The following is a 24458-nucleotide window of genomic DNA, read 5'->3' as shown; positions in this document are numbered from 1 at the left end:
GCAGCCGGTCTGTCGGACTCCCGCCTCACTGACAGGACTTCACCGTGACCACCGGCAGGCGGGAGTCACGTGACCGCACCGTGGACCTGCGCGTGTGTGTGTGTGTTTGTGTGTGTGTTTGATTGACAGGCGGGGGTCAAGGGAGGAGGGGGAATATAAACGACCTGACTCCCGGAGCCTCCCGGTGAACCGGACGGCAGCAGCGCAGACACAGCGGTGAGTGTTTACCGACTCTCTTTGCCACCTTTTTTTTTTTTTTTTTTTAATTTTCTCTGTGTCCTTGTTATATTTTTCTTTTTGTGAACTGTGTACCGGAAATGGTCGTATCTGGATGTACTGATGGCTAAATGACACAACCGGCTGTGGTTTTGTGGGACAAAATGTATAAAAATATCTAGCTCTTATCTTAAAAAAAAAATAAAAAAAAGATTTAATCGACTAATTTTAGTTATTTTTTTTAACACTTAGGAAAGTGTGTTTACTTAGAGTTCACACCGCGCTGTTGGATTTTTCGAGTTGTTGACATTAGTTGGGTGACTCAAGGTCTGCTGATTAAATGAAATCACTTTTCCCCACTTTAATCTCAAAACAACTCTTAATCCCCCCTCATTTTTTATCACTGGGTGTTTTGTAAACATCTGCTGCTGTTACGCAAGATTCAGAGGCTTTTTTTTTTTTTTTTTTTCTGGGGACCGAGAACAGACAAAGCTGTTAATTCTGAACCGAGAGGCAAATTGGAGGCAAAAGCCTGTCGTCTCCTCTCACCGCCTCTGGCCTCTCCTCTTTCCCGCAGCTGTTTTTTACCCAGACGGTCTGGGATGCACGAACCGTCCATCACCGGCCCCTGGGAGTCACATTTCAAAATAAGAAGATGCAAAATTGAAGGGGGGGGCGTGAAAGGAGCTCCTGATGCCTGCAGCATCAGCATCCTCGGGCCGCAGCGGTCAGCGGGCTGAGACGGCGTCACAGGGATAACAACCTTGGAAAGTGTTTTTTGTTAAATGTCACAAGCCGTTCTCCACCTGGGGTTCCTTTCCTAGGTGGGATCTGGATGGATTTTGGAGCCTCCAGTTTGTTGACAGAGGTGACTTATATCTTTTAAAAGTAGGGTTGAGCCACTTAACAGCCTGAATTGAGGAACGGTGTTGTTGTTATTGTTCTTCGGCTGCTGGCAGTTGATGGAGTGGTGGATGAGATGAGCAAACAAAGTTCTGTGTTAATTTTTAGGCGGAAAGTAAAACATTTTTTTTCTGTTTTTTTTTTCCCCTCGATCAATAAATAGATCAAAATATTTCTTGTTTTTCTACCATCTGCCCTCAGACTTATCACTGACTACTCTCAAATCTTCCTTCATATCAATTTTTTTCGAATGTTTTTTTCTACCAATGGATTTTTACTAAAAATCCTTAGAAAGCATGAAAGTGCAATTAGTCTGTTTAAAACATCAGCCAAACAACAGCTACAAAAAAGAAACCAATTTCATTTAGTGAAAGAATAAAAGATTACCCTGTCGATAGAAAGTATTCGTCTCAAAATTATTTGAAACAAGTAAGAAATTCCTGAAAAATTTGCAAACTTTGATGAAATAGTGAGACGAAACATTTGAACGTATCCAATTATTGCCACCATATAATTAAAGCTTCGGTTACTGAACCTTATTTTGCTCCCACTGGCTCCGTGGGGTTTATCTGGTGGAATTCCATCCACCCTCCCTGCCATTCCAGCACAAACACTGTGATAAACAATATGTCGTTCCATCCGAAACACGGGCCATTGGATTTTGTGCCATTGATTTATATCTATATTTCTGGCCCCAGTGAGACGCTTCATCAAAGTGGACATAATAAGAAACAGGGGTCGCAAAGCCAGACAATACAGTTAGGCGCCTCTGCAGCACTCGGGAGGGGAGCTGATATACTGTAGCCAAATACCCATATCATCCAGCAGCCGCCACGCGCTCCCACATCACACCGAGAGAAATCAAAGATTTATTGCCGACCAGCTTGCAGCTCAGGAGGAGACGGGGTGCAAAATATGAAGACGCTTCTTGTTTTCTCTGTGTGATGTTCAGGGCAGATAAGGGCAAAACGTAATAGACTTATCAAGTGTCTCCTAAGAGGAGCTCCATAGGAGGAGAAAAAGGAGATTAGATGGTGAGAAAGTGACTCATGCAGGCACGCAGAGGTTATTGGGTTGCGTTAAGAGCGGGTTCTCCATGAGATGTTCAGTAGAAAGTCAGCAATCTGTCAATGCAGTGACATAAAGGTATCATTGGAGGGATGTATATCTGGCCTTAAATGCCAGATGAATCTAAATTTTTATGTCTGAAAAATGTAAAACGCTGCCACCAAATCAAAAATCTGGTTAATTTAAAAGCCCAGCATACAACATTAATACCTCAACATTTAACCAAAAACCACAAAAGTAACATAACACTGATGTCAACATTCAGTAGTATCTAAATAAAATCTTTGTTGTTTTCAGAGCCAGCTTTATCCAAAGTGGGGCCCTGGGCAAGATTTTATTTCACATTTACATGCAAATACATATAGGCGACTGCAAAAAGGAATAGCGTTGTTTTTTTTTACCAGTCTTTAATTTATTTAAGACAACATTTCGCACAATTTCCAATCTTAACAAATTACAAAATAAATTACAAATAAATTCTCCCAAATCTGAAATACTATATAAATACCCTTACCACCAATCCAGAAATCCTGTAAATAAGTGAATGAATAATAATAGTTGTAATATATATCACTTCACCCCTGAACTGTAATCAATAACACAGAGAACAGGCAGGCATCAATAAGCTGGAGGCATAATTTGGTCGTATCTTTTGTAGTGGTATTGATTGGTCATTGTTTTCCATTTGAATCAATGTGAGCTTTTCCATTTTAAGAATTAATAGTATTAGCTAGTTTGCAACTACGCTAAGAAAGAACTGATCCGATCATATAGTACATTGATCAGTGAAGCTTCGAGGCATTGCCTGTCTGACTCCACTTTGATGCCCGATGTCTTTCTTAACTTTAACATACGTAACTGGGTATGTTTAAAGAACGTATCCAGACCGAATCGGCCATTGGTTGGCAACGTTGTCGGCGTTTTCAGGACCTCTCAACTGGTTTTGGAGACGAGGTCGCCTCATACGGCAGCATCAATGTCCACTTGCAGTAACCCCTTGACACCAATAGATGAAGTCGATGTCAAATCAGATCATTCTTATTTACAGAAAAACAACGTTTATTTATTTTCAGCCACTATTCCGACAAGCTGACAGTGTGCTCGGCACTTTCAATTTCTACTCTTGATCTTTAATATCCTCTTCCTTGAAAGCCCAGCTTGCTACTGTTTTATTAATATACTAGATTTTCGGCATGACCCTCGTTCTAGATTGACAGGTGTTGTAATGGAAAAGGCGAGGAGCTGATCGGGAAGGAATTGTCACCTCATATCTTTGTTCAAAGCCATTAATGCAACCGCTTATGAGGCTGAGCCCTCCCTGAAGGTTATTACATTGTCATTTCTGTACACCTTATTGTTCATACACGACTCTGTATTTAGCTCTCTTATTACCACCTGCGATTTGCAGCTAAAACCACAACAACACTTAGTTGAAACAAACATTGCCTCACTGCAGCAAACCCTGATATTAAACTGAACAAGACATAAAAATCTTTTTTTTAACGGTTTGTAGCTGTTCTATATTTATTATTATTTGTATTTATTTTTATTATTAGGATGTGCCTGTTTGAGACCATTAGATCTTCATCATATGACCCTTCAATGTCCCCAAGCTCCCGGCCTGATCCTGCACTGATCAACTGATTTCGAAGTGAAGTCTCAGGGACGCAATTCAGACTTGTGTCGTTTGCTCTGACTATTCATCCATCCATCTTCCCCCGTTTATCTGGAGTCGTGTTGTTGGGGCAGCAGCCGGAGCAGTGAGGCCTAGACCTTCCTATCCCCCGCCACATGGTCCAGCTCCTCCCCAAGGCGTTCCTGGAGACATAGTCTCTTCAGTGTGTCCTGGGTCTCCCCTCTAGTCTCCTCCCAGATGGACATGCCTGGAATACCTCCCCTGGTAGGTGTCCAGGCCAGATGCCTGAGCCACCTCATCTGACTCCTCTCTGTGCGGAGGTGACCAAAAGAGTGAGATCATAGATACAAGTGGCTGAAATTTCTCTTTCCACTTGTATCTCGTTCTTTTGGTCACTACCCACAGCTCGTGACCATGGGTGAGGGTGGGAACGTAGATTGACTGGTAAATTGAGAGCTTCGCCTTCTGGCTCAGCTCTCTGTTCCCCACGACAGACCAGTACAGAGTTCGCATAGCTGCCGATGCCTCAACCGATCTGCCTTTCGGCTTCCCGCTCCATCCTTCCCTCATTTATGAACAGGACCCCAGGATACTGGAACTCCCCCACTTTGGGCAGGACCTCTTCCCCGACCTGGAGTGGGCATTCTACCCGTTTCCGGTTGAGCAGCATGGTCTCAGATTTGGAGGTGATGATCCTCATCCCGGCCACTTCACACTCGGCTGCAAGCTGCCCCAGTGACAGCTGGATATCATGGCCTGATGAAGCCAACAGAACCACATCATCTGCAAAGAGCAAAGACTTGATCCTGCAGTCTGATTGCGGCTAGAAATTCTGTCCATAAAAAATGTTATGAACGGAATCGGTAACAAAGGGCAGCCGTGGTGGCGTCCAACACTCACCGGAAACGGGTCCAACTTACACCTGGCAATGCGGACCAAGCTTCGAGACTGATCATACAGGGACGGAACAGCCTGTATTACAGGGTTCGGTAGCCCATACTCCCAGAGCAGCCCCCACACGGTCGAATGCCGTCTCCAGATCCAAACCTTCACGCACCATGGCGCACCAATTCTTCAGTGAAGGGATGTCAGGCAGGGCCGTGAGAGGTCGTAGTGCTTGGTAGCCAGTCAGAAGGGATTAGATCAGATCAGGGTTTTAGTGTGTTGCGATACAAAGACGCACATTTGGCTCTGAACACCCAAAACCTGCTGTCAGAGGAAGGCAACTAAGTGTTTACCCACTGACACCCAAACTCAAATTGCTTCCTCCTAATTAGCTCTGCAACCTAAAGTAAGACAGAAAGGGAAATGAGGGTGACTGTGAGGTTTGGGGTGACCTACTTGCCCAGAGTTACATCTGATTGCAGGAGGATAGATTAAATATATCAGAGCACTTTTGTACAAAGAAGAACAGCAATCCTAAACAAACCATTGTGGTATAAAAGTTCTTAAAGCTCTCTCTGACAGATGTTTTGAGTTGAATATGAGATAAATTGTGGTTTACACAAAGACAGAGCTAAGATGACTAAAAGATATTTTATTTTATTTGAATTCTATTCAATTCAAAAATACAGGAGGGGAAACATGTTCAGGTCAAAGGAAACTAAAAAGCTGCTTTTTTGAATTTTAATTTTTTAATTTAAAAAACTCTAAAATTCCTTTTTTTGAAACAGTAGTTTTGATCCCAGATTATTAAGAACCTATCTTAACCTGTTTTGACTTCCCCAGCTGAGTATATTTAAGATTAAAAAGAATATTATTTTATCAGCAATGTAAAATACATGTTACGCGTGGGTGGAAAAGCCTTGAGGTACCTTATTAGCTCAAAAATAAAGAGACACGGAAATTGGGAGTTTGCACTCCGTAAGTTCATCCTGTCTCTCCCCGACTCTTCGCTGACTTCACTTGATGAAGGATGATGGTTCTGCCGGCTGATCATGTTCATGCATCACAATGCACGAGCCTTCCTTGTTTGGCATTGCAGCAACAACACACTGTTCATAACTACATGTTTCTAAAGAGCCGATTCTTGCAGATATTCAGGCATTTTGTCAGATGTCATTCCTTGACAAAGTTAAATTAAATTGCTAATAGTGTTAGCTAGGATTGCTTTTAAAATCATGTATAATAACAAATGTAATTGATGGATTTGCCGGGGGACTACAGATGAGAAATAGCCTCTTTGGCTAATTCTGGCTTTTTTTTTTTACTCATGTTTTATTCATGTGTTTTATGAAATTGCATTGTCCCCTTTTGAAATAAACTAAAAAATACATTACCTTGTTTCTGAAAGACTCAAACTGTTATTATGCCCATTAACATGATGAAAGATATTGTAAATTAAATATTATCCTACTGACAAAACAAATAAGTAAATGTGATCATCGAAGTTCTTAGCATCTGTTCCCTATTTACAAAACAATGTAGTGACTGACAAAAATCTAACAAAAAACAGATCTAAAAATCTCTAGTAACAAAAAAATCTTACGAATAGTTTTGAAACATTTTATTTTAATACTATTCGTTAGATTTTTTGTGCTTTATTCTCCACATGACATGTCAGTGGGTCAATTGGTAGGTAATTTATTTGACAGAGGGCCATTGCTCTCTAGAAAGCAACATCCCTGCTGATTCATTGAAACACTGTGAGATCAGTGACTGCTGTATTTCCTCCCTGATGGCATGAAGGGCTTCCACTGTCCTTCAGAGAAAAGTTCTGCCTCCTGCATGGAGCCAACTCATGTCATTCTTCACATGGGAACCCGCTCAGCTCATATTTCAATCGGCAGTTTCCGCTGCTATTTCAACATTTGATACCAACAGTATGTTGCCATGCTTTTATTTTTTCCAATTCTGCATTATCTGCAGTCATGAATTTTGATTCATTCATTGGTGGTTCCCTTTGTGCTTGGTTATTTCATCACATGTTCCTTTCTGCCAACTTGTTGTAGTTCTAGCATTGTTTGTGTCTGCTGGAAATCTGAAGTCGTCCAAGGAGAACAGAAACATCTTTTTTGTCAATTCGCAATCATTTTCAAAACCAGTTGGAAATAACCAAAGCTTTGAGCATTCATGAATGAAGGCTGTTTGTCAGCAGCATTTGTCAAGCTTGTTCGTTGAGTTCAAATAATGCATGTCCTTTCTGCAAATAGATGAGATGTGTTCTTTGACTCGAACCCGAGTACTTCTGCCATTCGTAACGACATTCGTAACCATCATGTCATATGTGGGTAGCCTCACTCCATCAGCTCTGTGTGAAATTAAACCAATGCATACATTGGTGCTTTTGAAGGAAGACCATATAATGGGCAAACAGTAAGAGACGTTGCATGCTGCGATCAGACCTGGACAAAATTCCTCTGTTGTAAAACTTTCTTGGGAGAATAGTTTTCTCTACCGGAAAATTGTTCATTGTAGCACAGTATATTTGATGATGATCCCCTTGAACGATTTCCTCTCAGTTGATGAGGGAAAAATAGTCACAAAGTGACAGGAAATAGGATATTAGGATAAGAAGTAGAATAACTCGTGTCTGGTTTGTAACAAGCCATCTGTTAAGCTGGTAAGAGCTGGTCAATGGTACGCAGAATGGACAGCATGGAGCTTCTGAGTGTTGTGTAGGGGACTGGTGTCGCCATGGAAACATCACAGATCCTCCATCAGCTACCGACCGATAGTGGGGCCTCATTCGCAACAACCATGGCTGTTTAATGGACCAGGGTGTAGTTCCGGGGGTGAGGTTACAGACTCTATTCTGTGATACATGACTTTTTAGGGAAGTACCACCACTGACTTCCATTCCTACTACGATGGCCACCAAATAATTTCAACTTGTATCTTTCTCAAAGTGTTATCATCTGGTTTATACTCACTTTGTTTTCACTGTGAGTCTCTAGAGGACCATCTTTTTGGACCAAGTGAATGATGCCATCCTTGGAAGACGGTAGTTTGACCATAATAGCGAGCACTGCCAGATCGCGCCACATTCTCACTCAGTGCCGGGCTGGATCACAAATAATAGACCCGTTAGACTCTCCGCCAGTCACAGTGAAGAATCCCAGGTTGAACGTTCACTTGTGGGGATAAATAAGTCCCAGTCAAAGCAGTTTTGTAAATGTCTGACATCAGTAAAAGAAAAAGTACTCATTAACTTGGGGGTAAGGGCAGAATACATTTATTTCTGTATCTCAGAAAACATGGACCTTGAGAGGAGGTTCTGCTGTCTCCACCTACACTTGATTTGATTTTTTTACACACTCAGTTCACAGAGACTCTGTCTATTGTGTCGAGAATAACAACCGTGATTATGTTCTGCTCTGTCAGGTTCCTCTTTTGAGTCGCAGCCGACACAATCCAATCAGTTTAGGGGGGAAAAAAGAAAAATAGGTCGAAGATGCTACATAGTGTGTTAATTCAGTTTTTTCCTCATTTACATTTGGACCTTGGTCTTTGGTGTATTCTGCAATTCTTCATGCATATTTGAAATCCAATCCTTGCCAGAGCTCAAGACACTTAGTTCCAGAATAGATTGAACTATTTTAATGCATTGAAGCCCCCAAAGCCCCTTAAAACAATCTAACTGTAAAATCTGTATCACGTGAGAAACTGATTTTTATTCTTTTTTTTATCGCCTTTTTTTAAGGGCATGACATTAAGTGCCTTTCAATGAGTAAGTAAACATGAAAAAATTATGCACACGCACTGTAGTTTACTGACTTCTGTCATTATAATAATGTCACTGCTTCATTGCTCCAGATAACCTCCATGCTGAGTGAAATCAATACAGAACTGTGAGGAATCAACAAATTGAGCAGAAAGGGGGAAGTGGGGCTGAGAGTAGCAGCGAGATGACCACAGGGGGATTATTTAATGATTTGTTTGGCTCAAACTATGTGGAAAATACAGTGATTTAACAGAGTCACATGGTCTGAATCATCCAGAAGTCCATCGCTACCCCCATTAGAGGCCGAGGAAGTTTCATATTTGAGAGAAACTGCCAGTTATTGTTGGTTGTGGCCCAGTTGGTCTTCACTCCAAACAAGTCAGCAGTTCAATTTCTAGCCCCTCCTGTCATCATATTGAAGTGTTCATACACAAGACACTGAAGCCCAAGTTGCTATCAATGGACTGGTCACTTAGTCTTAGACGGACTGGTTAGCCCCTTGAGCAAGAACGTACTGAGATATGACCAACACTTGCTCGAACAGCTCCAATCCACAGTTTGCAGAACAACATCCTAACACTTTTAAAGATCAGTTTCAGGTCCGGCCAATTATAAAAAGTGGATGTCCGGGGGTTTAAAATTGGTTTACCCTTGAGGCTTTCAATCAGTTTTTAATTGCACTTTCAATGTATTTATCAGTCAGACAGAATTGGGTTTAAACCCAGTAATCCTTCCACTGACTTTGAAAATAAATGTTCCTGTAATGCTTCTACATGGTTTTTGTTTAACATCACATTGCACAAATGTGCTGTTGTGTGTGAAAATGATCAGGGCCAAGAACTTGTTTCCAAGGTGACGGCTGATGATTGCAGTCCAGTCACCATCTGACCGGCAGGTGTGACTGGGGGTCGCTGAGAAGAGACGACCGGACAGCAGGGCGATGGATAATGAGGCACAGTAACTGTCAGGCGTCAGTCGCAGGAAATCACCTGCAAACAGGGGATTTCATGGAAGGAGAGACGGTGCAACATGATTCATCCGAGACTGAAGCCTGACATGGCAGCTTATCGTCACCATGCCAACTTCCAAGAAACTTAACATAAGTATCATGGCAGATTATCATTCGAGGTCACTTCAGGATTTTCTGTATTGCAGGTGGTTCACTTTTTCGCAGGGACGGATCACCATGGAAACTAATGCTATAACCGAAACCTGACCTTTTTGCTATAATAGCTGTTAAAGCGAGGTACACAAGGAGGGACTATAATAACATGTTCGTACGGGACTCCAAGGCGATGGTGGCCATGGATTAAGTTAGTTTTGGCTTCACTTCCAACACGTTTTCATGGATATTAGATATCAGAACCTGTTCAAAGGAATTAGTTAAAAAAAAAAAAATTGCTGATTTGAATTCAAGAGCACTTATTTGTTTTTGGTGGTCAAAGGTCAAATCTCAAGGTCTCAATGATCTATTTCCGTCCTGTGCTTGGGGACACAAGTCTACAACACAATGAGGCGATTTTTTTTTTTCCACCAATCTCGTTTCAATCAATTATAGAGAAAATGAAAATCAGCTTCCTTGTGTCATCATGCAGTAAACTTTTAGGTTCCTTAAAAGTCTTCACTTCGTAATTCGAACCCAAGTCAAACAAAAGCATTGCAGCACTTGTCGTTCTATTTATTCCTCACTTGCTGCAAACTTGAAAACTGCTGAAGTGAATAATTTTTTGTAAATCAAGCCATAAAACGGAAGAGCGTAACAGTTGGAATGTGTTTTGATTTTTGTCAGAACATCTGCTTTCCGAGTGGTGTGTCAATGGTGTTAATAGGTTATGAATCAATTATTCATAACGTTATAACTCCCAATTTCACTCTGCAACAGAACGTAGTTGCAGACGGTGCCCTCCTACACTCTGGTTTATGGAGGGTGATATTCGTGCACCTGATTTTACATTTGATGTGTGCGACATCCTCTGAGTCTGTGGGGGAACGCTGGAGATAAATTGCCCATCCTGCCTTCACAATAACCTTTATCTTGTCTTTTGTGCATCAGTGAATTGAGTGGACACAGAACCAAAAGGCTGTAATTTGTCTCTTTCTCTCTCTTCGTGCTCCATTTTCAGGCCGATCATGTCCACTGCAGCACCATCATGACTTTACTCAACAAGTCAAACGAGACCTTCCCTCCTTCCGTTCCTCTGTCACCCCTCCTGGGTAACTTCTCGGTCTTTGCCAGCATTGATCCCTCGCACTTGGCCATATCCTTCCCTACCTCCCTTTCCTCATTGTCCAACTGCACCAGCTCTCCGTCACCGTCATCTCCACCGTACAACTTCTACGCCGTGCTCCTGGTGCTCCTGATCTTCTGCGTGGTGTTCGGTAACGTGCTGGTATGCGTGGCGGTGTCACGCGAGCGCGCGCTGCAAACCACCACCAACTACCTCATCGTCTCGCTGGCCGTGTCCGACCTGCTGCTGGCGACGCTGGTCATGCCCTGGGGGGTCTACCTGGAGGTGTGTGTGTGTGACTTTGTGGATGTTAGTTCAACACCTTTGCTTCTTCTTCCTTGCAGCGGCTGATTATTTGTGATTCTTCATTTTCAAACATGACAGTGGAAACACTGACAGCGAGTAATACTTTCCTTTCAAACTTAATGGAATCTCATGGAAAAAAACACATGCCAAAAAGAGAAGTTTGATGAAGTCAAGTATAGCCTGCACACCTCTAACTGCTGTCTTGTACACCTGTAATTATGTATAATATAACGCAATATATTAAGTGTTATATTGTCATAAAACAATGATATATTTACAACATATATTGGTTCTTACTTAGTTATTATAAATGAATTATTCGTATGATATATAATTTTTTAAATATATAAGTTTTCACAATATTAAGAAATTGAGCTTTAAAAAGTATAAATTTCTATATATTATTTTTTTTATTTTATTTCTCCTTTATTTAACCAGGAAAATCCCATTGAGATTAAAAACCTCTTTTTCCAGGGAGTCCTGGAAATATTGTGTATATATAAATATTACATATATGCATGTATGTCGCTTCTCTGAAGTGTCTTTTGAAGACAAAATGTTGCAACCCTGTAAATAACTGTCTTCTACCAGAGACGATGAAACACATTCAGTTTGACAAAAGTGGAAATTAAGTCACAAATTTCCTTCCTTGTTTTTTCCCCAGTACCTAATCTGTTTGAATGTTATGCATTTATATGGGAGCTTTAATCCGGCTGATAAATTTTCCATCATATGTCCATTTACAAAATGACGGCGGCTGCTTTTGCTCTCTGCTGAACCTCAGCCCGTCGTCCAATCAGCAGCCGGTCTGAGTCCGTGGCGGTTTCTGTTTCATTACAAACGTCCCTGGAATTAAAGCGAAGATTTAAATGATCTAAAAAGTCTAGATTTGCTATTTTTGCTTTATTTTAACTGCTTACGAACAGTACCAATAACCAACGCAACAGTTTTGACAGCGGCCAATAAGTCTAAATGAAAATAATTGAAATCTGTGAATAATTGACCAGTTGTATTTCTACAACTCGGTCTCATAGACTATGAATTATTGAAGTTAAGGGCCCAATACTAACTAATGCTCGCTGTGAAGATGTACTTTAATATTAAATGAACCGTGGGAAGATCCAGCCTGGTTAATAATGAAGTTGCTACATTTCATCTGATATTTACCCCAGCAAAAAGGAGAAATGACAAGTGCTTGAAACAAAAACAACCAGAGAGACAATCAAGTTTGTGTCATTGAAGGTGGTGGGAGAGTGGCGCTTCAGTCTCATCCACTGTGACATCCTGCTCACCCTGGACGTCATGATGTGCACCGCCAGCATCCTCAACCTCTGCGCCATCAGCATCGACAGGTGCCTCTTTGTTTCTCCTTCTTCACCCTCTTTTAAGTGCATCCTTATTATTCCGGGTTATGATTACCCTCTCTGTCTTTCACGGTCATTGTTTCTCTTCTCAATAGAAGTCAATTGATCAGGAGTTAATTACAGTCGGAACATAAGCGGACCGAAAAATCCAGTCATCAATATGTGTCAAATTTGGTATCTGATTTTCATCTGAAACAATTTGAAATAATGTGGGATTTCAGTTTGTTGCAAAGTTTTTCTGCTCTGGCCTTCAGATTTGTTTATTTTTCTCAGAGCCGGTTTCCTTGCTTGTTTTTCTTTCCGCTCACATCAGCCAGTCAATACTATTTTTTCACCGCAAGCAGTGTTTGCAGTGGTTTTACTTTTTCTGATATTGAAACGTGTGTGTCGCCACATTCTTGGCTTGATGGAGGGTGAAAAAGAATTTGGACAAACACAATCTGACTCATGAAAGACGCACACTGACCTACAAAGTGTATAGTATCTTTGTGAGGACCTGTCTTACATTCATCCATAACCGTGAGTCATCCAGAAATTAGATATATTTTTCACCCTCCCACCTTACTGTGTTTGTGTTTGTTCCTACAGAGACAGTCACTCTATTGTTGAGAAAATATTTGCCGGGTCTTGCTGAGGATATGGAAGTTACTCCTTACATTTGATTTTGTACATTTTTAAGGTTTTTTTACTTCTTTTTTTTTTTTTTAACTGAGGCATCCACTTGAACAACGGGTCTAACCCGACATACCATTCTGGATTTTTCATATGATTTGAACCCTGACTGTACCCCCGACCTTGAGCCCGAGTCTGAACGACTGGACGGCCAATTTAAACTTTTGATTTTCACATGTCATTTATGAAGATGAGACCAAACAACATGGACTCTTAATGGCACTCTTACGTCCATTACATTACATTACATTACATTGCATTTGGCAGACGCTTTTATCCAAAACGACTTACAATAGAGGACATAGGGACTGCAAATACACTTGCAAATACACGATGCACAGGAAATATACAGAACAGTAAGCTTGGGTTAGTGAGGGTTTTTTTTTTTTTTTTGGACAGAGACACACAAACGTACACACACATACTGCATAGCCTAACTTGCCGCCAACCTGATCTGGGGCATCAGCGCAGTAAAAAGTCCTGAAAGAGAAACGTTTTTACCTGTTTCTTGAAGGTTGAGAGGGATGATGCTAGTCTTGTTGCTAATAGATTTTGTATTTAGTTTCCGCTCAGCTGCAGAGTACTTTCTTAAATCTAACCTTCCACTCACCTTCCTTTAACAACAAGTGTCTCATAAACACATAAATGTGGGGATTTGCCTCATTGATTTTGGTCCCCAGAATGCTTTGGAAATGTCAGTGAGATTTATGTACTCACACACTGTTCTCTTGAAACACCTCTAAAGGTCCTCAAAGTGTTATATCGAGCTTCAAGTACATCAAGTACATCCATCATCCTGCTGCGGCTGAGCAGCGGGGTGACACAGTCCCCCTGTTTGTCTCTTAAAATAATGTGCTCTTAAGTCATTAGGTTTTATCGTGTTCGTTTTGAGTGAGTTGGAAGCATTTTTGTTGGAGACCCAAAGGCCTCCTAATGAGGCCAGAGGGGGACGACCGGTCACTCAGCAGGCGAGCGGTCTGTGAATGCATCCTAATTTTTTTCTGACAAAGTGACACATGGAGGCTGCGGCAGTTTCGATGTGTAGTTCGGTGCAATAATGTATGTATTATGTCATTTTTATTTGCTCCTTTCCAGGATGAAAAAAAGCATACATTCAGACTAGACCAAATTAAACCTCAGTATTGGTAGGACAATGATGGTAAAAAAAGGGTTGGAAAATGTCGCCGCAGGATGTTAAGATGGCACTTCGAGCCACACATTCATCAGTTACTTTTACATGATAAAAATTTAATGACTGCTTTTAGTATTTAAAACAAAAATAAAACTAAGATCCAAATTCCTGTTTATTAAACCTATTTTCTAGATTCTTTAACTATCAGTGACAGTCAAGAGATTATACTTGGGCTATGGACATTAGGGGAGGGCTCTTGAATTCTGGAAAAAAAAATAGATAAAGATTTCTCACCATCCTCTGAGGCAAATTGACTAATCATTCATTGAAATGTAATGACAGGTTAATCCTCTATTTAAAAAAAAAAAGATTATTAGTTGAAGGCTGTGAATAATGTTTTCTGACATATTCACTTATCTGCTGCAAAAGAAAGTGAGAGCTCAATTTAATAGAGATGTCGATAAACAATAAGTCATTTGGAGAAGCAGTCAGATGCTGGATGTTTCCGCTGATCGCGCATCACTTCACCACATCGGTGAGGTTTATTAACTCATCCAAAACACGCGGGATTGTCAGCAGGGGCAGGCTAGAAAATGTGTTGGTTATAAAATGAAAACAACGTGTGTGTTTTCAGCATGAAGAAGATGAGGCTGTGATTGGTTCTGCATGATGGAAGTCAACTGTGGACACAAGTTTGTGCAAGGCACCTTCATCTGTGTTTTTTTCATGCATTTATGTGTTTGTGTGTGTGTGTGTGTGTGTGTGTGTGTGTGTGTGTGTGTGTGTGTGTGTGTGTGTGTGTGTGTGTGTGTGTGTGTGCTGTTGCAGATATACAGCTGTTGCCATGCCAATGCTGTACAACACCAGATACAGCTCCAGGAGGAGGGTGGCGGTGATGATCTCGGTTGTGTGGTTCCTCTCCTTTGCCATCTCCTGTCCTTTGCTGTTTGGATTGAACAACACTGGTAACAGCACTTTAATAAGCCACACTCTTTAACTTTTTATTATATTTTCTTGATACATTTTCCCCCTTTGCTTTGTATCAAATTAAGTGTTAGATACTGTTTTTAATTAAAAGCAGCACAGAGCAAAAAATATGCAAACCAAAGAAATGACATAAACTGTATTTTCTTCATCTTTTTATGCAACATGTAATTCATGTAATAAACTAAGCTTGTAGAATTTTCTGGATTTTTTTTTCTTTTTTAATGACTAAAAATTGAGGTTTCCAACATCTTAGTATTGATTATTTTCATACTGAGCAGTTTTAAACCTTGATCCCTGGAAACCAGCTATCGGGCCACCGAGTTTCACACAAGAAAACACAAATTAGTGCTGTTATTTATTTATTTTTTGTCAAAAATCTTAAATGTGTCAGTATGACCTGAACACCATGTAAGGGTAAAGTAGTCTTTTGCATTTTTTTCGGTGAAGGTGCTACTAGCACAAATAAGATTGGGGCAGAAAGGAAGATAGTGCTCAGAGAAATCATCTCTCAAATCATCATCGATAAGAGGAGAGACATTATTGTTTGAACACTAATTGACTTACATGCGTGGAACATCATCTCCTGAACATTCTGCCTCACTTTTGTGGTGCAGGTGCAGGTAATTGATGTGAAGTGTCCATTAACTGCCATCCTGAAAAGTATCTGATGGTTTTCAGCATTTCTTAAAATGCTAAAGTACATTTTTTAGCATAGAACACAGTGATAAGTCCTTGTACAGAAGCAAAGATGGAGCAAACTGACCCTCCAGGATCCTTCATTCATCCCATAAATTTTTAAGTCAAGTCAGATTTTACTTACATAGCGATGAATTACAACGCATTTGTCTCATGACAAGATATAGAGATATGGAACACACTCTTTAAAATGATGAACAAAAACCCAACCTTTTCGGGTGAAACCCTGGGCAGATCCCAAGTAAATGTGGGCGCTTTTCTGTCTCAACCAACTGGCGTAGAAAATGGTGCTATACATGCTTCTCACCCCAAATGTGTGTGTGTATGTGTGTGTGTGTGTGTGTGTGTGTGTGTTTTAATCCGCCAAAGTAATAAATGTGGTTTCTCAAGCTTTTGCAAAAATGTCCATCTGTAAAAGTAGTAGATGGACTTTCCCCTGGGCTGGGATTGCTTCCACCGCTCTGTGGATTTGGGTGAAATCAGTCCGTATATTTGATACGCTGTCAGGAAGCTGCACCTCTGCTTCCTTTTCAGGAATATCGCCGGTCATTACAGCCCTCCGGCCTTTGAACCTCTGCCGTTTTGCGACCAGACTCAGCATCTTGGCTTTGCAAATTGTTGCGCAATGTTAATCTGCTTCTGCCGCTAAACAAACCCAAAGAACGTCCTGCTGCATGTTTTTTTTTTTTTTCTGCGCCGTTACATCAGTCTGAACTTGTCAGATGTAGTTTCCATTCTGAAATTCTCTCATGTTCACAACTCTGTTTGTTTTGCATATTTTGGTGCTTCCCATGTTCCAGAATCTGATTTCAGTTCAGTTTGATGTTTTGCATCATACCGAGGTCTTTGCATTCATCTTTCCGTCTATCAACGCCTCATGTTGCTACGTTTGTACCTGCCTGGAAACCACTGACTCATTATTGTTATTCTTTATAAACCGTCGACTCGAAGTGGCGGATCAGCAGGCGTGGTTCTCATTCCTAATGCAGCTGGTGGAGAGATTCAACATTTCCCATCTGGTTTGATCTCTTTTACCTTGTTTTGTTTCTGCCATGAACAAGAACGCTTTATATGTGTAAATTATCATTGTGAGCATACTCGTATATTTTTTTTTTCGTTATTCATAACATAGCCCGCTGACGGGGGGGGCACGCTGCTGCAGTGGGTAGCGCTTCGGTTTCACAACACGAAGGACCCCGGTTTGATTCTGACAGTTTTGCTGTGTGGAGTTTGCGTTTTCTCCCCGTGTCTGCGTGGGTTTCCTCCCACAGTCCCCCCCCCAAAAAAAAAAATTGGGAAAATTGTCCCAAATGAGTGATGGTTGTCTGTGTTTGGTCTTGCAATCGGCTGGTGACCAGTCCGCTGGGATGGGCCCTGTGACCCTGAATGCAGCTGTTGTATTTTTGAAAATTACCAAGATGCTCTGCGGTTTGCTTGTGACTTCTACCGCCTGCCAAACAAACCGGGTGATAATTAGTGCTGTTGCAGAGGTGGAACACGGTGTGTAGATGGACACGTAGAAGCCAGAGTCAATTCAATGTATGAGAGTGAAGGCCTGAAGATTATTAGATTCTTCAACAATTTCAATCCGCTGATCAGTCCATGCCATTCCTCTGAGTCCAATTTGCTTGAGAGACGTTCCTCTGAGATAATCAGCTCGCGCAAACCTACGCCGCTATCAGCTATGTGCCGCCATGATATGAATTTATCACAGAAAACTCTCAGCTGTCCGACAACTACCTGAGCGCTGAACAATTTCTATGAAAACGGAGAAAACGTCTTGATATGTGTGAGGTGAACGCTATAATCAAACCAATCAGCCAGCTGGGAGTTGAAAGGAGCATGTCTAATATCTTAAAAATGAAGATTGTTTTTGTCATTCAGACATGCCATTAAATAAATTCTGAACTTTGTGTTGATAAATGAAGATACATGGGTTTTTTTGTTTGATTTCGCCAAAGGTTTACTACAAGCAGCCAGACGTGAGGAAAACTGAAAATCATGCGATGTCCCTCGCGGCTTATGTTCATATCGAACTCTGTCACTGTGATTACTCCTTATCCGCGATTTAATCCAGAAAAGGGACAGTCTTACTCAAAACCCGTCTATCCCATCTCAGTGTGATCACAAACAAGTCCCTGTTTTCAGCATCTAAAAAATTTTATTGATCATCGAGTTTTTTGAGCCAACAATCCACGGCATATTTCAGAAAGTCGAACACGGCAGTAATTTCCACACGGTTTACTTGTGTGGGCAGAGACATGTGACGTCCGCCTGGCAAACAAGTGGACACGCATAATCCTCTGTGGGTTTGTCTCACAAGAGGGATGCTGGTGAAAAAGCGCGCCGCTGCTTAGCTTTTCCTTGATGAGGTTAGCTCAGAGGAGGAGCTCGAGCCTCATGCACTGAATTCAAAGGAAAGCACTTGAAAGTAAGTGGGAAAACAAGCCGCGGTGAATGGCTGGACAAGCTCCGCTACCTGAGTGATGCGTAGAAGGCACGGTCTGAACCTGGAGCACATAAATCAGCCTGATTCCAGTCTGCTGCTTTTCTGCTTTTGAGAGGCAACTTGTAGGAATATAAAGTCTATTTAATCAATTCAAAACATGAGCATCATGGGTTCAGTAGAATGACTGCAATGTGCGTTGCCACTCCTTGGCTGGTAACTGATCCTGGTTGGAGTCGACTTGGAGTGAATAATGCGGAGCCTTTGATACCTGGCTTTGTATTTCATGAATATTCTGCATAATATTGCCTGGTAGCATTTTTCCTAAATTCTCTCATTTCTCCCTTCGGCAGCGAACCGGGATGGCACCACATGCAGCTTTGCAGACCCGGCCTTCGTTGTCTACTCGTCCGTGGCCTCCTTCTACGTCCCCTTCATTGTAACCCTGCTGGTTTATGCGCAGATCTGTCTGGTGCTGCGCAGAAGAGGTCGACGCACGGCGCCTCCGCGCAAACAAGGCCTCCACATTCCCGAGGCAGGAGAGGGTCATCGGCACAGGAAGGTAGACAGACGAAATAGGAACCTAACTGCAATTGAGTGAAATCCTTCATCGGGTGCACTGATCTTGTTTTTGAAACTGCATTCAGAAATTTTACAGATGCTAATATTAGTGTAAACTAGTTCAATGTGACAAACCTGCAAGTGGACTAAACAAACAAAAATTAGTGAACGTTCACAGACCAGAGGTTGTGTTGGTTGTGGTCCGAAATGGACCGGCAGACAGACCTGTTATTTGTTTCAGCTAAAAGAGCAGGAAATGTCTTGATTTGTATTTCATCCTGCTTTCACTGGACAGTGACACTGATAGGTGTGACTTCCTTTAACATAAAGGTAGTTCTGTCTCATCCTAATGAGAAACAATTGTTTTGTTCTTGGTTGTCACCCAATGTAATGTGATCATTTTCTTTACCTTTCTTACTCCATTTTCTCCAATTGCAGCTAAAATATTATAGAATATAACATTCTATCACTGTTTCCACCCCTCTTCCGCCTCAGAATAAATGTACACAACCTGAAGACGTGAAGTTGTGCGCCCTCATTCTCAGACCCACAAATGCCGCCCCCCAGCGAAAGAGAGTGGTAGGTCTTTAAATCAAAACCACAACAGAAGACACTCTACTGTTAATCATTTCCTAACTCTTAACCCAGTGTGTGTGTGTGTGTGTGTGTGTCCATCAGACATTGGTGAAGGAGGCAGTGGTTCATCCTCTCGAGGTAGAACCGGGTCAGTTCCTGCCGCGGACCGAGCAGAGCTTGGCTCCCCCTTCTGTTCCCCAGGCATCCTCCCACACCGGACAGGCCAGGATCTCACTGTCCATCTCAGTGGGACCGACCCCTGTTCTCCCCGCCACCGTGACGCGATCGGCCCTGACACCTCGGCCCCCGACCCTCGAAGACGGCATGAGGGGACGTGACAGTTGGCGTGAGGGATGGAGAGAACGTGGCGAAGTTAGGGACAAATGGGGGGTCACCAAGGAGAGAGTGAGAGGGAGACTATCACAGCAGAAGGAGAGGAAGGCAACGCAGATGCTCGCCATCGTGCTCGGTGAGAGATTGAACGTGGACTCACACACTCGGCGATAGTGTCTTCACACACACGCTCACACAAACATTATGAAACTTCATCTTAACTCTTAGTTACACATTTACAAGTTGCTATTGTGGTAGTGCTGTGAACGTGGTGTTGACCACAAATTGACAGGGGATATATTTTTCCATAAATATTTGATTTATTATTTATTCACAATGGTTCATTTCATAACCCAAATGTTTTTTGTAATTTAATATTAAAATATATATTAACTTTGAAGAAGTGGCAGAAGCTGCAGCCCCACAGGAATTCTACCCTTCTATCAGTGACCTTATGACAAAGTCTTTCGGCAGCAGTGGGTTAATCCAGAGACCCCCCCAGTAGCCAGATGGAGACCGGGCATCTCATTATGTTGGAAAAAAAAATCACATTTGCAAATTTAAAATCCCTCTCGCACAAATACTGTGACTTGAAATGTCAAAAAAGTGAAGTTGGCACTCGGATGGATTTGGGATGTGTTTAGATGAATGGTTTCAAGGGATTCAATTAAATTGTTAATTATTAATGGCTTAATAATCAGAAATGTATCAAATTTGATTGCATTTCAATAAAGACATTTAAGATTGTTTGATGAATGAAAATATATACATGAGCAAAAAGTACAAAATCATGCAAAATCAGAGACTAATAGATGCTTGCGTGTATTAATAATGCTGTTATCTTCTGCAGTAAAATTAGCATCACAGACCTGCGTGCTAGCTCCAACATGCTTAATGTTGAGGTGCTAACAGAGGGTGGAGTTGCTCCTGCGCTACACAAACTCCTTCCTGCATAAAGTGCAAAAAGAATTTGTTTATGCTTCCATCTGGATGCTGTTTTACTTTTACATTTCCCGTCAACATCATCATCTTAGCTGTCTTGTTCATCGTGCTAATCATACTGCGCGTCAGTGTAACCTCTCACCCTGGAAATAGAGCAAAAAGAAACATTCTTCTGTGCAAATTAAAATATGATTAAAACTTTTTTTTTCTGCAAACATTTAATCAAAAATGTTGTTTCTGTGCCCAAGGTGTGTTCATCATCTGTTGGCTTCCTTTCTTCCTCACCCATGTCCTGAAAGCTCACTGCACCAGCTGCTGCATCTCGCCCTCTCTGTACAGCGCTGTCACATGGCTGGGCTACCTTAACAGCGCAGTGAACCCCGTCATCTACACCACATTCAACATCGAGTTTCGTAAAGCCTTCATCAAGATTTTGCACTGCTGAGAACCTTGAGATGACTAGCTGTCAAGGAATTAAAAAAAAATAAATAATCAGTTTCCAGATGTCGACATGAGGGGAGGGAGTAGTTCGCCCAAGGGAATAGAAATGAAGGACTTTGCTGAAGTTTGGAAAAAGAAAGATTAAATATCAAACTTGCATTTTTAGAACCCAACAGGTTCTTTGAGTAAGATGTAACCAACAGACTGGACCGGAGGGGAATACCAACAAACTAGTGTGGAGAAACAGATGGATCATTTGAAAATCTACCAAGGTTAAGAAAACCTTAGACAATGTCTGGAGATACTTGGTACAGATGAATGTTGTGCTGTTTTGTGTACATACTGTCCTGCCTCGGACCAAAACAAATACAGATGAAGATCTTTGAATAGAGATTTCACAAATGAGGATTCCTGAGACCCGTTCTCCTGATTCGTTTCCCAAATGGAGGTGTTGCCATCGGTTTCCCACATCTCCTTGGCGTTCCAAAGCACATGTGCACCGCACTTTCAATACAAGACAAAGCTATTTCAATACAAGACAAAACGAATCACTTTGTACCACATTCACTCCACAACTGGGCCTTTCTCAGTTCCGTTCAATAAGTAGTTGATGACAGTTGATGACAAGTTTCCAATCATCGAGAGTGAGAAGCACTTCCTCCCTGTTTAAGTGTATATTTTTTTGCAATACATGTACTGTGCGTTGTAAATACTCATTGAAATAGTTACAACTGTACGGCCCGCGAACCGTGATCATTTTCCATCTTTTTATTTTTATTTTGAAATCCCCTCCAAAAGTCAAACAATGACATGCAATATATTTCCTTCCTATTCAATGCTCTGTTTTGTGTTTTGTCACTGAGACTCCGACGGAGACTTTTCATCATCTGAAACCACTTTCTGGACATATTGTCCTGTGAAGCTCACCAATTGGGAGATTTTTATCATTCTAAATGTTTTTGGTGATTTTTCTTGACGATCTCTTTTATTTCTTGTCGATTTGGCTGAAGATTTCATGTCAACTGATTTCTTTGCTATGTATTAATTTTGAATTTCAAACTTTTGAAAAAATAAGATTTACTCTGCAAATAACTCAAAATTAATACTTAGCAAAGAGTTTTTTTTTTCCCAAAAGAAGTAATTCACAAATAAACAATGATTTACTGTCTGATTGTAATTTGTAAACTTGATAATTTTTTTAGCTACCAGGGTCCATCAGACGATAACAGTTTTAGAGCAGATTACAATATTAATGTTGTTGCAACAAGTTTCCAAGAATTATTACTATTTAACCTCATCTAAATTTATGTTTGCAACTCATAAAAAATAGACTCCATAAAGCTTTGATAATAAGTGATGTTTTCCTGACATCCTGTCAGGTATTCCACTGATGCTTCCCCGCACAAGATGAAATAAACCCCAACCAAATGCAAATATCACTCCCCTGAGGGGCCTGCTGGGTGAAGCTGATCTGGAGGTTCTGCTTTCCTCTCCTGGCTGATTCCACGGGAACAAAAGGCTGCCAGAGCTAAGTTTGCGTTCTGACTGTTGCCAGTCGGCCCTATTGGAGTAAACAAGGACGCCGGCAGCAGCACCGGAGCAAATTAAGTCTGGAGGCTTTACTTATTCATTCCGCTGGTCCGTGGAGTGAACAGATGGGAGAATGAACCCTCCCCCCATCCCCAAAGCCAACTCATGTTCAGGAAGAAATGTTTGGACACATGATGTAAATAAGCAGCTCTGGAGGGTTTTTTGGGCTGAATGAAGATCTAAAAATATTTGGACAGATCTGCAATATAGATTACACCATAAGAGAGCCATTGCAGACCTATAAGCTCATAAGCTAACAGACTTATCAGCTACACAGACTGCAGGAGGAGAAGATATTCCCTTTGTGTACTTTTGAGTTGTTTTGCATTACGAGATTGGCAGGTCAACACAGCTGCCGTTAATTCAAAAGCCAGTTTGCCTCTTGCCGTCTCTAAATTCATCAGTATGATCGACTGTGAGTCAGCGGATGAGATGCAACATGTTTTTTCTCCTTATTGATTTCAGTTGATCTATCCTCTCTCATAGCTTTGTATTTTATATATGCATCAAAACATTGACTTTGTGGAGTTCCAACGCACACAAGATTCACATGAAAACCCAACCGGCTCAAATTGGATTATTTGAAAATGATTGAAGCTTATTATCCGGCGTTCAAATCAAATAGTGGTCACGTTTGGATGTTTGCGCTGGAATATTCTCTGCTTTGCCCTTTGTAAATCCCTTAAATTTGGGTGTGTGAACCTAAATGCTTTAATGTCACCGAATCACAGGCAAAATTAAATAAAAAGAAATCATCATCATTGTCCTCATATATTTATTCATTTGCAATTAGCATAGGATTTCACGGCGTGTTCCTCTGGTCTGAGGAAGAAATCATTTAAGAACTAAAACGCAAAGAAATTAACATGAAAAGTGTAATTGTATGAAATTCTACATTTTAAAAGGTTGAGCTCAGTCTGGCCAACTCCATCCTGTCCGTCACCTCATCGCCGTTACAGCCTATCAGTGTGATGCTGTCCACAATCTTTGAAATGATGATTTCCTTGTGGGAGAAGTGAACATGGTTGTAGGAGATGGGACTTAGGACGCATTCCTGAGGAGCACCTGTGTTTGTGATAGTTTGATAACACACATTCAACAAAGTTATCCATCCATCTTCTCCTGTTTATCCAGAGTCAGGTCGCAGGGGCAGCAGCCAGAGCAGTGAGGCCAAGACCCTCCTCTGCCCCACCACATGGTCCAGCTCCTCTGGGGGACTCCAAGGTGTTCCCAGGCCAGCCTGGAGACATAGTCTCTCCAGTGTGTCCTGGGTCTTCCCCATGGTCTCCTCCCGGATGGACATGCGCGGAATACCTCCACTGGGAGGAATCCAGGAGGCATCCTGAACAGATGCCCGAGCCACCTCATCTGACTCCTCTCTATGCGAAGGAGCAGCGGCTCTACTCCGAGCTCATCCCAGATGAACAAACTTCTCACCCTATCTCTAAAGGGGAGTCAAGCCACCCTGCGGAGGAAACTCATTTCGGCTGCTTGTATCCGCAATCTCATTCTTTTGGTCACTACCCCCAGCTCATGACCATAGGTGAGGGTGAGAACGTAGATCGACCGGTATATTGAGAGCTTCGCCTTTTGGCTCAGCTCCCTCTTCACCACAACACACCGGTGCAGAGTCTGCATCGCCGCAGACGTCGCACTGATCCGCCTTTCAGCCTCCCGCTCCCTCCTTCCCTCACTCGT

The 24458-nt window shown here is 41.7% G+C and overlaps 1 protein-coding gene across 1 annotated transcript; it reads left to right on the top strand.

Annotated features, from left to right (window-relative positions):
* Nucleotides 1-23486, top strand: drd2l (dopamine receptor D2 like). Its single transcript, XM_086153645.1, has 8 exons — nucleotides 1-216; nucleotides 10610-10999; nucleotides 12263-12372; nucleotides 15017-15153; nucleotides 18671-18879; nucleotides 19374-19457; nucleotides 19557-19923; nucleotides 20978-23486. The coding sequence occupies exons 2-8, from the start codon at nucleotides 10637-10639 to the stop codon at nucleotides 21172-21174; spliced, it is 1467 nt and encodes a 488-aa protein (XP_086009771.1). The 5' UTR covers nucleotides 1-216; nucleotides 10610-10636; the 3' UTR covers nucleotides 21175-23486.
* The last annotated feature ends 972 nt before the right edge of the window (nucleotides 23487-24458 follow it).

The sequence above is a fragment of the Fistularia commersonii genome, chromosome 10 (genome assembly GCF_037954325.1).
Source record: "Fistularia commersonii isolate RoL2024-O1a breed Wild chromosome 10, RoL_Fcom_v1.0, whole genome shotgun sequence".
In the NCBI taxonomy this organism is placed as follows: Eukaryota; Metazoa; Chordata; class Actinopteri; order Syngnathiformes; family Fistulariidae; genus Fistularia; species Fistularia commersonii.
Note: the sequence above shows the minus strand (reverse complement) of the source record. Positions and strands in the feature narration are given on the sequence as shown.